Here is a 17,009-nt window from a genome sequence, read left to right as displayed (position 1 = left end):
ATCGTCTCAGTTTTGGCCAGCAGGAGCCTCTTCTAGTTGATGTTTAAGTCCTTTTGACATGATCGTAGCAATCTTTGATAGCTTCTTTGTTGTCTGTTATAACAAGATGTTCCACGTTGATCTTGTACATTTTCTGCCCTTTACCTGGAAGGAGCCATTTCTCCAAGAAGCCCTGGTTTTCTTTAGTGAGAATGGTATGTCAGCCTCTTTGCTAGGGGCCTAGGATGCTCATTGTTACCAGGTTGGTCATTTTTCTAGTCCTTTAAATGGACAGAGCTAAGATACACACAGGTATAATACTTCATGAGTTCATTTTGGTATTTCCCATTCAAATCTTAATAAACCTATTCTCTATTACATCTCAATCCCCTTTATTTCGCACTGATTCTGATTTTTAAGGACATAGGGAATGAAAGAGATGATGGTATTAGTGTATGTGATAATTACTCATTGGCTTTATCTCATCTCATATTACATTGCTCAGCAGTCCCAAATAATACCATCAATGTGATTACTGAAAACTTTAAAAATTATTTTGCATATGCTCTCTTCATTTTCTCCCCGTTTTTATAGTCATACTTCCTTTACAGTGTGAGAGCATATAACCATTTATATACTCATTTAGTCTCACATCTACAGGTTACTGTATAGTTAATGCTCACCAGGCCTTATATCCGTGTCTCTCTAGTGATTTTGATTGTCTGAGGCTTGTTCTTCAGTGGTTTCCTCAGGAGGTGCTCATGGACTAGTAATCCCTACATCGGTGCCTTTTATATTTGAGTTAAGTAAGTTTGCTGTGTACAAAAATCCTTGGCTCATTTTTTCATTCAATTTCTTAAATATATTTAATTTATTTTGGCATAACACCTTGCTGTTGAAAAATGTTAGATCTCTAAAGGATTCTTTTCCTTTGAAATTCAGTAATTTTACTAGAATGTTTGGTATTTGCCATTCTGGTTTAATATGCCCTTTTTTCCTTTTATTTTACAAACATTTGCTTGAATTATAGCATTTAGTATTTATTCTATTCCCTTGCTTTTATTTTCTTCTTCAGATAGTCTTATTGTCAGTATAGTCTTTGCCTCTCTTCAATATTTGTCATTTTCTCTTGAATGTTAATTGTAGGAATTAAACGAACTAGATTGTTAAAACTGCTTTAGTCTTTAGTGTGTGTCCTTTGCACTTGCCTGACCTTCAAGAGGGTGCAACTCCTCCATTCAACTGCTCCTCTCAAATTGGCCTACAGTGCTTTCTAGTAAATCCTTATTGGCTATTTTGGGATTACCCTGTTCTGATTCCTGTTTAATGCAGCCCGACTGAGGATTTCTTATTCTACTCACACCGACACTTCTGTGTAGGCCTTTTGATATTGTATTCTGAGGTTTGTTGAGGATACCGTGTGATTCAGTTTTGTTGTAAATGTTGTCATGGGGTTTGTGTTTTGCTATCTAGTTGCTCTCCCTGTTTTTATTAGGATTTGGAGAATTTTAAAAAGTATGCCGCTATCTTGCTATCTTCCTAGATTCCCCCATTAGCTGGTGTGTGTGTGTGTGTGTGTACAGTCTGTTTGAAACATGATTTAAATAGTAAATTGATGTGTCTTTTATAATCTACAAAATGTCCCTTCTCTATTCCTTTCTGTCTCCCTCTGTCCCCTTTTCCCTTATGATTTATTACTTGAAGAAACCACATTATGTGTCCTGAGGAGAAATCCCTTTGCGTATTGCATCTCTGTCCTGTAGTTCAGCATGTTCTTCTGTCCTCGGTATTTCCTTTAAACTGGTAGGTGGATCTGGAGCCCTGATCAGATTCAGGTACCATGATAAAGTATATTTAAAAAGAACCCCAAAATCAAAAAACACTGAATGGAACAGTCAAAGAGAACAAAGAATACAGACACAGAAACACTGGAGTGAACATTTCTATTGGAATATTTGACTTGGAAGAATAGGCAAATCCATAGAAGCAGAGAAAGCAGTGGCTGGGAGGCGCCCGGGGCTCAGGTAGTGAGGAGTGACTGCCAGTGGGTACAGGGTCTCTTTTTAAGGGGAAGAAATTAGAGTGTGGTGATAGTTCCATAACTCTTAAAACCACTGAATTGTATACTTTACAAAAGTGACATTTATGGTATGTGAATTATATTTCAATGGAGCTGTTTTCTTAAAAAGAGAACTAGAGATTTGAAAAGGAGGAGGGATACCTAACCCTCTGAGGCTGGTGGGAAGGAGGATGGCGTGGGTCACAGGCAGATAAGTTTGTGAGTGATCTCTCCCATAAGTTGTAGACTTACCTATCCAGTTTTCTGCTGCATATATATCTCTTATATTTGGATGGCTTATAGGTGTGTCCACCTCAACATCATTGTTGCTCAATAGAAATGTAATGCAAGCTGCCTATAATTTTTAATCTTCTCATGACCAATTTCAATCTCTAATAGCCAATTTAAAAAGTAAAAAGAAATGTGAAATTAATTTTATATCTTTTATGTAATCCATTTTACCTAAAATATTCAACATTGGCTCTGGCCGGGTAGATCAGTTGGTTAGAGCATCGCCTTCATATGCCAAGGTTGCGGGTTTGATCCCTGGTCAGGGCACATACAGGAATCAACCAATGAGTGCATAAACAAGTGGAACAACAAATCGATGCTTCTCTCTCCCTTCCTCCCTCCCTCTCTCTCAAATCAATAACTTTTTTGAAAGACTTCATAAAAATAAATAAATGAATAAAATTAATATTAAAATTGTTCATGACATGTTTTATACTCATTTCTCATCCAAGTCGTTGAAATACAGTGTGTATTTTACATTTACAGACTCCCCACATTTCAAGTGATCAATAGCTACATGTGGGTCATGCCTAGGGTACTGGACGGTGCAAATGAGAGGTTTAAAATGGAGCGCGCGACCTTGTTCCGATCTCCTTGATCTCAGTAAATGACCCCTCTTTCTGAGGCTCATTCTCCTGTGTCTCGCTTCCTTACCATCCACATCAGTCAGTCACTCAGTTCTACTGATCTCTATCTTTAAAGTGTTTGCAAACCCATATCTTAGTCAACCCTACCAATTACCCCACTTTCAGGACTCCTCGTTTCTTGCCTGGGCTGTAGCAGTAGCCTCTCGGCTGGTCTCCCTGTCTCTGCTACTGCTTCCCACAAGTCCATCTTCTACTTTAGAGCCAGGATCTCCACCTCACTGAAAATTACGCCGTGGCCGCGTCCCCCGCCCCCCCGCCCCCCGCGCCGCCCTGCTTACTGCCACTTAGTGGTTCCCACAGCATGGCGGTGGCAGCCCGTGACCGCAGCGAGTGCACGGGTGATTGCTTGGGGACACGGGTCAAAGAAAGCAGATGTCTGTCCTCATCTTATTCTTTTGAAAAGTGCATTTAGTGTCTAATTCTTAATGTATATAGTACAGTAAAACATGTAAAAAACTATATAAATGAATATAGTTATACTGGTGGAATATGATCAAGTCCAGGTTTCTTTACATGTCATGAAGGGCCTGGCCCTTTATCTATCTTTCTGTTTCATCTTTTGCCTTGAACTTTATGGTCCGATAACGCTGAACTGTTTGTTTATATCTCTCGACATTTATCACCTATTTCATTCTTCCATGTATGTACCGCCGCCGCTTCTCCTGCTTGGGGACCCTTCCTAACTTCTGTCCCTTGACTAACTCTCTTTTTGTGTTGTTCTGGTAAGAACGCTTAACATGAAAATCTTCCCACAACAAATTTTTATGTGTACATTATTGTTAACTGTAGACACTATGTTGTACAGCAGCAGATCTCTAGAACTTACTCATCTAGCATAACTGAAACTTTATACCTGTTGAGCAACAATTCCTCGTTTCCCCTTTCCTTCTAGCCCCTAGCAAGCACCATTCTACTCTCTGCCTCTATGAGTTTGACTATTTTAGGTACCTCTTGTAAGTGGAATTATGCATTATTTGTCCGTTCGTGTCGGGCTTATTTTATGTAGTGTAATGTCCTCTAGGTGTATCTATGTTGTAGCATACAGCAAGATTCCATTCTTTGTTAAGGCTAAATAATATTCCATTGTAAGCATGTATTTACACCATATTTTCTTCATCTACCTGCTTAAAGACATTTAGGTCATTTCCATATCTTGGTTATTGTAAGTACTGCTGCATAAACATTGGGTGCCAATAACCTTCTTGAGATCCTGATTTCAGTTCTTTTGAATAGTTACCCAGAAGTGGGATTGCTAGATCATATGGCAGTTTGGGGAAACTCCATAGAGTTTTCCATAGTGGCTGTACCATTTTACATTCCCACAAACAGTGTACAAAGGTTCTAATTTCTCCACGTTGCCATTATGTATGTATGTGTGTATGTGTGTGTAAAATAGCCATCCTAATGGATGCAAGGTAATGCCTGGTTTTGATTTGCATTTTCCTGATGATTAGCAATGTTGAGCATCTTTTCATCCGGCTGTTGGCCATTTGTAAGTTTCTGTGGAAAAATATCTATTCATGTCCTTTGCCTGTTCAGTTGGGTTATTTGGTGGTGGTTTTTCTATTGAGCTGTAGGAGTTTCTTGGATATTTTGAATATTAATCCCTCATCAGATAAAATAAAGGGTTTGCAAGTATTTTCTCCTATTATATAGGTTGCCTTTCCATTTTGCTGATTGTTTGCACTTGACTCTCACTCCAGCAAGTCTTCCTCCTGCAGGTTAGACCGCATGCCCCTCTCCCCAGCTCCCACAGGACAGTGTAACTCTGATGGACACTTACCTTATTACGTTGGGTTGTTTGTCATTATTTGCCTGTTCTTTTCTCGCTCCCCTCCCCCATGGCTCGTTGAGGGAAAGGATTTTGCCTCAATTACCATTTCTGCACTGCCAACCACTAATACAGTTCTTGGCATGTAGTTGGCAGCCAGATTAGTAGAACTACTCAGTTTATTAGAACTAAACCGAACCCCTGAAAATTTTACTGATTACATTATCAAAGTTTAGGCCTAGGCATTAACCGAATTTGAAATAATTGAAGACTGGTATCTATTATTAATGCCAATAACATCTGTTTTAAAATTGAGTAGATAAATGAAACTGAGAATAGTGGTACTTTTAGGTGAAAAAGAACTATAATATAAGCATACAAAAAGATAAGCATTGACCAGTATATAAACTTCCAGGGCAGAGTTTTTATCTCTTCTTCTCAGGGATTTATTCCTAGGATGTGGAACAGTGCCTGGCACCTCATAGTAAGTAATTGGTCAGTAAATGTTTGCTGCAGAAATAGATGATGTGCATAAGAATAGCACTCTAGCTTCATATTTTGTTAGCCTTTTAAGGTAAAAATTAAGTTTAAAGCATGTCCTCATCTCTAATTCAGTTAAATCTTACACTTGAAGTAAAAAATCAAATTGCTATCTTCTCACTCATTATTTTATAGTTTTGTAAAGGAAGTTGCTAAGTAATTAAAATGGAGTGTAATTTTTTTTTCTCTTTTAGTAAACGAAGCAAAAAAGGAGATAAAAATGGAAAAGGCTTAAGACATTTTTCAATGAAAGTGTGCGAGAAAGTTCAGCGGAAAGGTACAACATCATATAATGAAGTAGCTGATGAGCTGGTATCAGAGTTCACCAATTCAAATAACCATTTGTCAGCTGATTCGGTAGGTAGATCACTCGCTTCACATTGACTTTGATGAGCAATGCAACAGGGTACCTCCTTGGGGTGTCTGTGTCATTGATTTGAGAACTCAGGCGAGCTGGGGAATCCCCAAGTTCTTACTTGCGGGTTTCATGTTGTTTGTTGGGAATTTTTGTTGTTGTTAATTTTGTTTTGTCTGTTTTGTTTTGGAAAGATTTCTTTTATTATATTTCAGTATAAAGATGAACAAATATTTTTAAAATATAATTTTGGGAGTTACTGAAGCAACATACTTTTTTAAACATACTTTTTATATTTGAATGAGTTTGGATACATTTCTGAATCTTTTAGTGTTTCTTCTATCTAAGTCAAGACGAAAATTTTATCTTGTTTCTAATTGAAAATTAATACATGAACATGTTAATTAAAAACTCAGTTATACCAAATAGTATTTAATAAAAAATAACTCCTACCACCGACTCTAATCTACCTCCCCAAAGGCAATATTCACTATTCCCAGATTCTTGAGTTTTGTTCCAGAAATTGTTTATGCATATACCATGATAAAATTTATTTCCTTTTCTATTTTAAACACAAGTGTGATTGTGCTTTAAATGCTGCATTTCTTAATTTTATCTTCTCTCCAACATATCATGGAGATTTTTTTTTTAACCACATATAAATCACCCATTTTTTTTTCTAATGGAGATAAAATTATATATAGGGAGGGAAACGTACATGTCTTAAGGATGCAATTAAAGTATTGTTTTTTTCCTTATTTATTGTGGAATAGTTTACATACAATAAGATGCATTGAATTCAGCTGTAAAATTTGATGAGTTTTGAAAGTTGTGTACACCTATGGAACAACCGCAGTAATCAGGATACAGATTGTTTTCATCATTTCCTAACAGTTCTTGCTTTTTATCATGATTGATCAGTTTACATTTTATTGAAATGTAATGATACTGTGCATACTCCACAACAATATTAAATAACAATAACTTTAGTCATATTGAGTTTTTAACTCTTGATCTTAGTGGAAATATAGTATTTTAACTTTAATTATAATAAAGCTTTTGCTTTGAGATTAAAAATCTTTTTTAAAAATGAACATTTTTCTCAGTTAAAAAATATGAAATTGTTGTTGAATTTATCAAATTCTGGACAGTTTCCTGAAAATTTATGAAACTATAATTTTAACACTGATAGTCATGAATTAGAATAGTGAGGTTTTTTGTTTTGTTTGTTTTGTTTTTACCATCTTTATAGTTTTGATTAGTAGTGTTACGCTAGCTTTATAATAGGAATTTAGAGGCTTCCTTTTTTCTTTCTCTTTATTCTGTTACAGGTTAATTAGCATTGGATGTCTCTTTCTGGTCCCTGAAATTTTATAGAAATCACCTATGGTACCACCTAGGCCTGGTGATTGGGGCGGGGGTTTAGATAGGTATCTCCATTCCTTCTTTGGTGTTTGTCTGTTTAGAATTCCTGTTTCCCTTAAGTTAGTATTTTGTTTTTAAGAAAAATCCTCTCTTTCTTCCTATTTTCAGAATTATTTGCAATTATGTTTCCCAAAGAACCATCTTTTGGATTTGTTTGTACTGACCTCCTGTTTTGCAGTCGATTTTTTTTTTTTTTAAGATTTCATTTATTTATTTTTAGAGAGAGAGGAAGGGAGAAAGAGAGGGAGAGAAACATGGGTGTGTTAGAGATACATCAATCAGTTGCCTCTTGTTCTTCCCCAACTGTGGACCAGGCTGGCAACCCAGGCACATGCCCTGACAGGGAATGGAACAGGCAATCTCTCAGTTCTCAGGCCAGCGCCCAGTCCACTGAGCCACACCAGCCAGGGTTGATTTCTGTTTCTATCTTTATTTAATATTCTCTTTCCTGTAATTACCTTTGTTGTTTCTCTACACTGCAGGCAATGATGTATACTTTATTTACTTTTATTATTTTTGTTTAATAACGAAAGTCTTTATGGCTGTGACTTTTCCTCTTCTGAACTGCTTTGGATCCCATTGATTCTGATATAATGTTATTCTTTGACCTAAGAGTTATATTAGGAAGAGTTCTTATAGTTCTAGGTGATAGTTCTAGGTGATTTGTTGTTACAAATTTTTACTTATATTACCTATAAACTATTTTTTTCATTGCTTTGAGATTTTCCTTCTGAGCCATTATATAGGGTGATTTTTTTTTCTTTTAATTGGAAAAAACCTATAGGGTATTCTGATTCTGAGTGAAAGCCATAGTTCCCAAAGTGATCTGCGAGACCCTATGTGCCCAGTACTACTGCTCCGATCTCATCTCCTACTATGCACTCCCTCAGTCACTGCACATTTTGTGAATATGCCAGTTATGGTCTTTGTCAGCCATTGTACTTGCTATTTCCTTTGCCTGGAGCACTCTTTGCTAGAGATCCATGTGGTTTCTCTCTCCCCTCCATCTGATTTTTGCTCAGATGTTACTACAAGAAGGCATTTCTTCTAACCACTTTTCAACATCTAACATACATATTAACCTCCCCCATCCCCACCCCCTGGGTATAAGCAAGAGTTGGATTTTTTCCTGTCTATTCACTGCTGTTATTTTTCTGATAATTTGGAAAGTTTATAGTCTTTAGTTCTTGCATTGGTTATATTTATAACTTTAAGTAACTTCAACATTTTGTTTCTTGAGTTATCACCTGTAGACCACTATCTGTTGATTATAGAAGGAAAAAGAAGTTACTATGCTTATATTTACTCCCATCTCCCTTCTTTCCCCTCTACCAGAGGATTCAAATTGCATATAAGTGGTAGTTGTTAAAAGAATATTATCATATTTGGTTTTATGATTTAAAATAAATATATTAGGCCAAAAGCTCTATTATTACTTAGTTCATCTGCTTTGAATGGTTCATTTGCCTGAATCCATACCCCTTCCAATATCAAAGAGGAAGGAATCAGCTGACCTACTTTGTTGCCTCCTCCAGATATTTGTTGTCCTTTTACCATTTCTACACTTGATCTTAGCCAAAAGGCCAAGAAGCAATTATATTCTCATTTCTAGTGTCAGGATTTCTGATGTTTACATTCAGTTCTATAACTTAAATCTCCCATTTACTTTGTTAGTTCTACCTTTAAATGGATTAAGTGTTCTCCACTATCTTTTATTATCATTTATTAGGATTTGATTGATTGGATTTTGTTCTTAGGAACTACCCATCCTCAATAAGATAAAGGGCTTTTTCTACACTGTTAACACGGTTTCCTTCATTGAGAAAGTCTTACTATCCCCACCCCAAAAAGTTAGCTGAACTAAACAGTGTGCTTTAGTGATCTATGTGATGACATTTTGGTGCAAATTTCCTATTTTCATTATAAGCTAGTAAGAGTTTACTGATCAGTACTAGTCCATGGACCACATTTTGAGATGCACTGTTTACCTAGAGCTTAAAACATGTGTTCTTGACTTTTCAAAGTCTAATATCCTTGCAGACAATGCAAGGCCTTAGCCCACTTTAACTCCATTACCCCTTTCTGATATATATGCTATTGTTGTCATGTATGTTAGTGCTATATATATATTCTAGACTCCACAAGATGTTCTTGTTTTATACAGAGGGTTTCAATTGAGATTTCCCCACATAGCTAAACTTTTAAGTTGGTCTTCATTCCATTCTACATTTCCAAACTCCATCTTAGATCATCTTTCTTCTCCCTGAAGAAGGCCCTTTAGTATTTTTTAAATTTAGATCTGTTGGTAACATAATCTTTATTTTTTAGATTGTTTTATGTTCTATTTTTATTTTTTAGAAACTTTTAAAAAGATTTTATTTATTTTTAGAGAGAGGGGAGGAGGAGGAGAAAGAGAGGGAAACATCAATGTGTAGTTGTCTCTTGTGTGCCACCTACTGGGGGTCTGGCCCACAACCCAGGCATGTGCCCTGGCTGGAAACTGAACCAGCAACCCTTTGGTCCACAGACCTGCGCTCAGTCCACTGAACTACACCAGCAAGGAGACTGTTTCATGTTTTAGATTACTTGAAAATATCTTTAGTTCATCTTTACATTTTAAGGATAAGTGTGTACACTGGGTATAGAATTCTTTCAGCACTTTGAAAATATAATAATAATACTATTTATTAAATATTTTAGTGTCTTGTTACTATATCTTAACCCTTGTATCACTTAATAAAAATATTTTTTAGCAGGCTTATGACCAGAAAAACATTAGACGAAGAGTTTATGATGCTTTAAATGTGCTAATGGCAATGAACATCATTTCAAAGGAAAAAAAAGAAATCAAATGGATTGGTCTGCCTACCAATTCTGCTCAGGAGTGTCAGAACCTGGAGGTAAGTGAGGAAAATCCGTTCGTACAAAGTAGTCTGCTTTATTTTACATCAGAGGTATTTTAATTTAGAAATACAGTCACAAAATAGTAAAATATTTCTAATTATTTATGTATACTATGTCATTTTTAAAAAATAGATCTTCTATGTAGAGTTTTAGAACTGGAAGGAACTTTAGAGATGTATAATATAGTCTGACTGATACCCTGAAGAACCTGAGGGACATAGAAATTAAATGACTTGATTTTTACTGTTTCTTAGAGAAGATCTATATTCTAATTGAATTCCGAACACTCTAATAAATTTTTGGTGATTTGTGTTCTAGAAATAATATCTTGTTTAATGTAATGTTTGCTGTATGGGCCCCACAAAATGGATTCAGCTGTCTATTTCTTATGTTTAAATGTTTGCCTTTGACTAGAATCAGTGGCAGCAGAATGGTGTTTCACTTGTAGCTTTGTCAGAATGGATAGAGTGTTTGGCAGTTGCATGAATTTGGACATGATATGTGCAAAAGCATCTTTTATTCTGTTAACTTTAATCATTATAGAAAATCCTTCCTAAATGAGCATGTGTCCTGGCATATGTTTTACAAATTTGACATAATTTACTGTCATGCCCTAAAAGGGATAAACTGAGGTTAAAGAAAGCTTATGGAGATAAATTCGACTTCATGTTTTTCTCGTCTGGTACCATTATACTGGAGGGAGAAACCAGACATTTATCATAAGTTACAGAATAATTTTATGTATTTGCTGCAGTGGTGATGTCCTCCTTTTCTCCTTCTAATAGAGTGGAATTTGAGGGTCATTTTAATTACCAGCAATATTAAGCTGATAACAGAAATCTATTATCATCTGTTATATGCGTAACCAAAGATTATACAAGATAAAATTTCTGATTCTGAGGAGCTTTCATTCTAATTGAGAGGAGAAATGTAAAAGGAATTACCCAAAATGTGATGACTGCTGTGAAAGAAGTGTGTGCAGATTTACTGGAAAGGGAGACAAGGGAGGACTTAACCAAGAACAGAACGTCCCGGAGCTCAGTCCTGAGGGCGGAGCAGGAGTCTGGGGCCTGCCCGGGCCTGGGCTGAGGCCGCAGGCGACAGCGTGCCCCCGGCCGGTGTGGCCGCAGTACAGGCGAGGAGAAAGAAAGGGGGTGGATTAGTAAGTCCGAAGCAGTCGGGACCTTATCCTATCAGCTAGGAAAAGCTATTGAAGACTCTACGAGCAGGGCTGGTCGGATGTGTTCTGAAGGGTCACTCTGCTAGTGGGGGGTTGGGGTTGAACTGGCAGGAGCACGAGCAGGGCCGGGGAGGGGGCGACTGGAGACCCTGCGTGAGGCCGTGGCGGTGAGGTTGGGGCGGGGTCCTAGAGCCCGAATACCTGGATGTGGGACGAGAGGGGCCGGTGGGGGCCTGGCCTGTCCCAGCTTCGGGCACAGGGTGCAACTCCTACAACATGCTTTCAGATGAGGAGAGCCACGCAGATTTGCAGTCAATCTGAAGGAATTTAGGATGAGGTGTGGTGGTGGTTACAGGGACAGGGGGAGGGAACTCCTGGCTCAGACCACAGTGGGCGGGGAGCAAATGAGAAGTATTCTCTTGGGGTAGACAAGGAAAAGGTCTCAACTGGCGTCACTGACTTTTCCCAAAGAGACAGTTAGGAACTCATCCGCAAGGAAATTCAGACCTAATAATAAGAATACGGAAAATAGTAGTCCTTTGAAGCTGGGCAGTTTGTCCCATAAACATGTTTCTTACTACAAGCAGGTATTATATATTGAACATGCAAGCTGTTTGTTGTAGCAGCTGTGCTTATTTAAATCAGTTAAAATACATCGCTTTTACCTCAATAATAAAATAAAATAAATAAAAGGAGAAAAGGAAGGAAGGAGAGAGAAACCTGGCATAATTTCTTTTATCAGGAAAGTGATATTTATACATGTGAAACCTATATGATACAAGATAGAATAGGATTGAAAGTCAACCTCTGTATGATCAGAGCAAGTATGAAAGCATTAGAAGGTCCTATGCACCATCTGGAAAGAGTCTTAGCACTGACTGAGTTAATGAGAAATAACCATACTAAAGAGAACAGAAATTAGGGGGGGAAATTTTAGGGAGGACTTTGTCTCAGACGCCCCACATACTATGTATATTCTTTCACCTGGCCATCAGCCATGTAGTTCCCTATAGGGGGAGGGGAGGCAAATAAATTAAATGTTTAAATAAATAAATAAAATGTAAAGTAAAAATAAAAGCCAGTTAAATTGAGATCTTGAATGAAGTCTTTCCTCATTCTTGGTGGGGGCGGGGGTGCAATAGAGCAAAGCAATTACTACTAGGGTCTCTGGCACCAGATGGCTCAGGGTCGTGCCAAGCACTAAGCTGTGTGCCCTTGGGCAGTTACTTAACTCTCTGTGCCTGCATTTCCTTACATGCAAAAATGGGTACCAGCGGTACTTACCTCTCCCATAGGGTTTTGTGAAGATGAATTGAGATAATGTGTGTCAAGTGCTGAGTTTGAGTGCTGGCACATAGAGTAAGTGTTTCTAAGTGTTAGTTCTTACTCTGTTACAAATTAAGTAATAAATAGCAACGAGTAAAACATACCATGTATTCACTAAGGAGATGGATTTCATTGCGGATAACAGTGGGCAGTTCTGCTGCTTGTCTGCTCTTTTACCCAAACCCTCGCCCCAGCCTCCAAGAGGTGTAATTTGCCTTTACTGATGTCGGTAGTTAAAATGGGTTGCATTTCTCTAAAGAAAATTCTTGATATCTCAGCATCGGGACCTGAAAATGAGCTTTATACTCTACACATGTTCATGTTATTTTGTAACCTATGTTTTAAAGATAGAGAAGCAGAGGCGGATAGAACGGATAAAGCAGAAGCGGGCCCAGCTGCAAGAGCTTCTCCTGCAGGTAAAGATGCCGGGATGTTTTCCCAGTAATAAAATAAATAAAGGAAGGAGAAAGAAAGAAAAGGAGAGAGAAATCTGCACTCTGCTTCTCCACTCACTTATTTAGAGTCAATGTTTTCTGCTTAGGGGGCCCTAGAGCTGGGGCCAGGTGCCGCCCCAGCAGGGCAGCCTCGCTGCAGCAAGCCCCTCGCCATCCACGTGGTCTGTCCTTGAGCCAGTTCTGTCTCACCTTCCCCAGGGCCCACAGCCACTCACCTGCCCTGTGTGAGACTTAGATTACACAGCAGTTTACTGTTGACATTTATCATTACTCCTCACAGAAACTATTCGGGGCGGGGGGGGGGGGGCGGTTCAGTCCTAATTTGGAATACAAGAAAGTAAATCTAGTTAAATTTTGGGCAGGTTAAATAATCAAATCCACCTGTAATACTTATTGTCTGTAATGGAAAAACATACAGTGACTCAATAAGCTCTGTAAAAATATGAAGCCTTAAAATTCATTTCTGAGAAGAGCACCCCATCCCACGCAGTGCCCCCAGCCGCTGCAGATGAAGAAATAAGTCATTCCAGACACTCTGTCTGCCAGGAAAAGGGGGTGGCGATTCCCTCTAGTGGAGAATGCCCCGAGCCTTTCTCTTGAGGTGGCTTTTATTGAGAAGGATATGCGCAGGGTTATACAGAATGCATGCAAGCTCATCAATCAATGTCAAAAGTCTATGTTTACAGAAAACAGAGATCATTGATAACAATGGAAGGAACACAGAGATTTGCCTCAGGTCAGGGTCTGGTAGACAGGGCGGCACCCATTTGGCCCTGAAACCTAGGAAAATGATCACATTCTATGCTCTGACCCCAAACATCAGTACTTGTTAAGTAAGTTTCATAGGATTTAAGGCATTCCTTTTCCAGGTCTAATTGCCCCTGGGCAATCGCCTGATTCAGTTTAGGGCTGTGCATGCCTTTAGTACTGCTTCACTGACCCGGTCAGGCCATGGAGCAGAGCAGCCAAGAGATGAGGAGACTTCTTTCAGATGGAATGAGGACTCTGGCCATGACAAAGCTGAGGGGTGAGGGTCTTTTGCCCCTTCTCCATGCCCCCTAAGTCCTTCCCTCATGACCCCTAAGCGACTGTGCCTGTCTTAGGTTGCCCCTGCCATTGAGGGGTCTTACCCATTATTGACTAACCAGTCATCCTCTGGGGCCAAGCAGGGTGATGTGAGGGAAGCAGGGGCTGGGCCCCTGCCAGGGAGATAGGTTATGTCTCCTCAGTGGCCTATTTTCCCAAGGCCTCCTTGCTCAGCTCCAGCCTCGGGGCCCTCTCACCTGTCGGTGAGGCTGCAGTCCCTGAAACCAGGCAGGACGGTTCCCAGCACATTTCTGTTTAAATTAAAATTAACTTTTATGGTGTAATAAGAATCCTTATATTTATACTTTTGGATAATTGCCTAGAATTTGGGTGGTTTTTAAAAAATATAATATAGCCTTTGTATAAAACTCCATGAGGTACAATCACAGGGTAGAAGGACTTTTTTCTACTTTTGGTAATTGTAATTGGTGTACAAATTTACTTTGAGCTATACAGTGGAGCTGTTTTCAATCCAATCAAAAAAAGCTTTGTAAAATGAGTCTGAGAATCTTTATGCATTTGCTTTATATCAGTAAATTGTCTTTATTTTGAAACGCTTTCAACCAATCATAAAATCAACCTTGACTGGAGCAACTGTAAAATTTAATCCTCACCTGAGGATGTGTTTATTGACTTTAGAGAGAGAGAGGAAGGGGGTAGAGGGAGAGAGACAGTGAGAGAAAGAGAAGGGAGGGACAGAGAGACAGAGACATCGATTGATTGCCTCCCATGTGCACCCTGACCACCAAGGATCAAACCCAAAACCTAGGTTTGTACCCTGACCGGGAATCGAACCTACAGCCTTTTGGTGTATGGAACAATGCTCCAACCAGCTGAGCCACCAGGCCAGGGCCAAGCAACTGTAGGATTAAATTTTTGGTGTGATCCATGTATCAGAAATAAAGATAGCAGAAAGTTACTAAATATTATAGCAGGGTTTTTTCCCTAACATATTCACTTTGTCTAATGGACAGAATATGTTAAGTATTCTTAAATATTCCAGATTTTTGTTTTTCACTTTCCAGATGCTTATGCTTGTTTTTTGTGTTCTTTCCCATTCACGTATAAATCTGAGGGGCAAGAGAAGACTGTTTCGCCCTTCCAGGGATCCGTGTCTGACCCCAGAGCAGGGCAGGGCCCTGGCAGAGGAGTTGCCGCTGATTGAACAGGGACTTTCCAAACAGAGGGAGCCCCAGAGACGGTGTTCCTCCCCGACTAGGGCATTTCTTCTTTTCTGTCTTCTGTGTCTGCTTTTCACACTGAATGAAGCCCAGAGGACCTACCTGAGGAGCTACCACTGGAGGAGGCATTTTGTGTGTTTTTCATGTTAGATGTTCGAATAAGACTGTTTGAAGAGTGTTCTGCAGCTTTAAAAAAGACCTTGAAAGCCGACCATTTATTCATAATCTTATAGCTCCTCCCGGTAGAATCCTATCTTCTTGTAGAGCTGGCCCACCAGGCCCTCACGTTGTGACTCCTACACTGTCACCTTCTTCCCCCAGCCGCCTCTCTGTTGTCCTGTCCCTGGACAGTCAGCTCTGTTATCGCGTGGCTCCTAAACTCCGTGCGAAGCCTTCCTCAGATTTCCTCAGAAGTGTCATGGACATATCAGAGCTTGATTTTTCGCATTTTATTTTATTTTATTTTATTTTATTTTATTTTATTTTATTTTATTTTTATTGATTTTTTAGAGAGAAAGATAGCGGTAAGAGAGGAAAACATTGATTTGTCGTTCTGTTTATTTATGTATTTTTTAATTACACTTTATTGATTATGATATTACAGGTGTCCCGATTTTCCCCCCTTCCCTGCCTCCACCCTGCACGCCCACTCCCTCAGGCCATCCTTACACCAGTGTTCATGTCCATGAGTCATGCGTATAAGTTCTTTGGCTGCTCCATTTCCTGTGCTGCACTTTACATCCCCGTGGCTAGTCTGTAACTACCTACTTGTACTTCTTAATCCCCTCACTTCATCCGGCCTCCCCAGGTCTCCCTCCCGTCTGGCAACCATCAAAATGTTCTTCATGGCCACGATTCTGTCTGTTCTTCTTGTTTGCTTAGTTTGTTTTTTAGATTCAATTGTTGATATATGTGTATTTATTGCCATTTTATTGTTCATATTTTTGATCTTCTTCCTTTCCTTAAATAAGTCCCTTTAACATTTCATATAATAGTCCTGGCTGGTGTGGCTCAGTGGATTGAGCGCTGGACTGCAAACCAAAGGATCACTAGTTCAATTCCCACTCAGGGCACATGCCTGGGTTGTGGGCCAGGTCCCCAGTTGGGAGTACTTGAGAGGCAACCACACATTGATGTTTCTCTTCTTCTCTTTCTCCCTCCTTCCCCCTCTCTAAAAATAAATAAATAAAATCTTTTTTGAAAGTAACACATTTATCTTTTTAAAAAAAGAGAAAAAAACAATTCAAATAATAATGGTTTGGTGATGATGAACTCCATTAGTTTTTTCTTGTCTGGAAAGCTCTTTATCTGCCCTTTAATTCCAAATGATATCTTGGCTGTAGGTCCTTGCTTTTCATCATTTTGAATATTCCTTGCCAGTCCTTCCTAGCCTGCAAAGTTCCTTTTGAGAAATCAGCTGACAGTCTTATGGGAGCTCCCCTGTAGGTAACTAACTGCTTTTCTCTTGCTGCTTTGAAGATTCTCTCTTTATCTTTAACCTTTGACATTCTAATTAAGATGTGTCACTTATTTATGTACTCATTGGTTGATTCTTATACATGCCCTGATAGGGGATCAAACCTGCAACCTTCGTGTATTGAGTCAATGCTCTGACCAACTGAGCTACCCAACCAGGGCTTGGCATGCTATTTTTAAAATATATTTCTCAGTATACTTGTAATTATTTGTTTATCAGAAAGAATGATGCCTAGCAGGATTGCTCTTGTGTGTATTTTTTCAGTCCTAAATTTCTGTTCCTCTGTGGTCTCTCAAACCAAATATTTATAGAGGACTTCAACCCCGGGTAACC

At 38.9% G+C, this 17,009-nt stretch overlaps 1 protein-coding gene across 10 annotated transcripts in view; it reads left to right on the top strand.

Annotated features, from left to right (window-relative positions):
* The window catches only part of TFDP2 (transcription factor Dp-2), a 169,975-nt gene that overhangs the window by 138,242 nt on the left and 14,724 nt on the right, over positions 1-17,009 (top strand). For 7 of the 10 annotated variants that reach the window (XM_054595460.1, XM_054595457.1, XM_054595452.1 and 4 more), the window contains 3 exons: positions 5,482-5,644; positions 9,821-9,967; positions 12,825-12,893. In XM_054595460.1, the coding sequence (XP_054451435.1) occupies positions 5,482-5,644; positions 9,821-9,967; positions 12,825-12,893 (379 nt within the window). The remainder of the gene's footprint in view (positions 1-5,481; positions 5,645-9,820; positions 9,968-12,824; positions 12,894-17,009) is intronic. The other 3 variants (XM_054595453.1, XM_054595455.1, XM_054595456.1) reach the window with 2 other exon arrangements.

The sequence above is a fragment of the Pteronotus mesoamericanus genome, unplaced genomic scaffold, assembly GCF_021234165.1.
Source record: "Pteronotus mesoamericanus isolate MK-2021 breed Mesoamerican mustached bat unplaced genomic scaffold, CSHL_Meso_final scaffold_54, whole genome shotgun sequence".
Taxonomy (NCBI): Eukaryota; Metazoa; Chordata; class Mammalia; order Chiroptera; family Mormoopidae; genus Pteronotus; species Pteronotus mesoamericanus.
The sequence above is the reverse complement of the archived record's forward strand: the minus strand, read 5'-3'. Positions and strand labels throughout refer to the sequence as shown.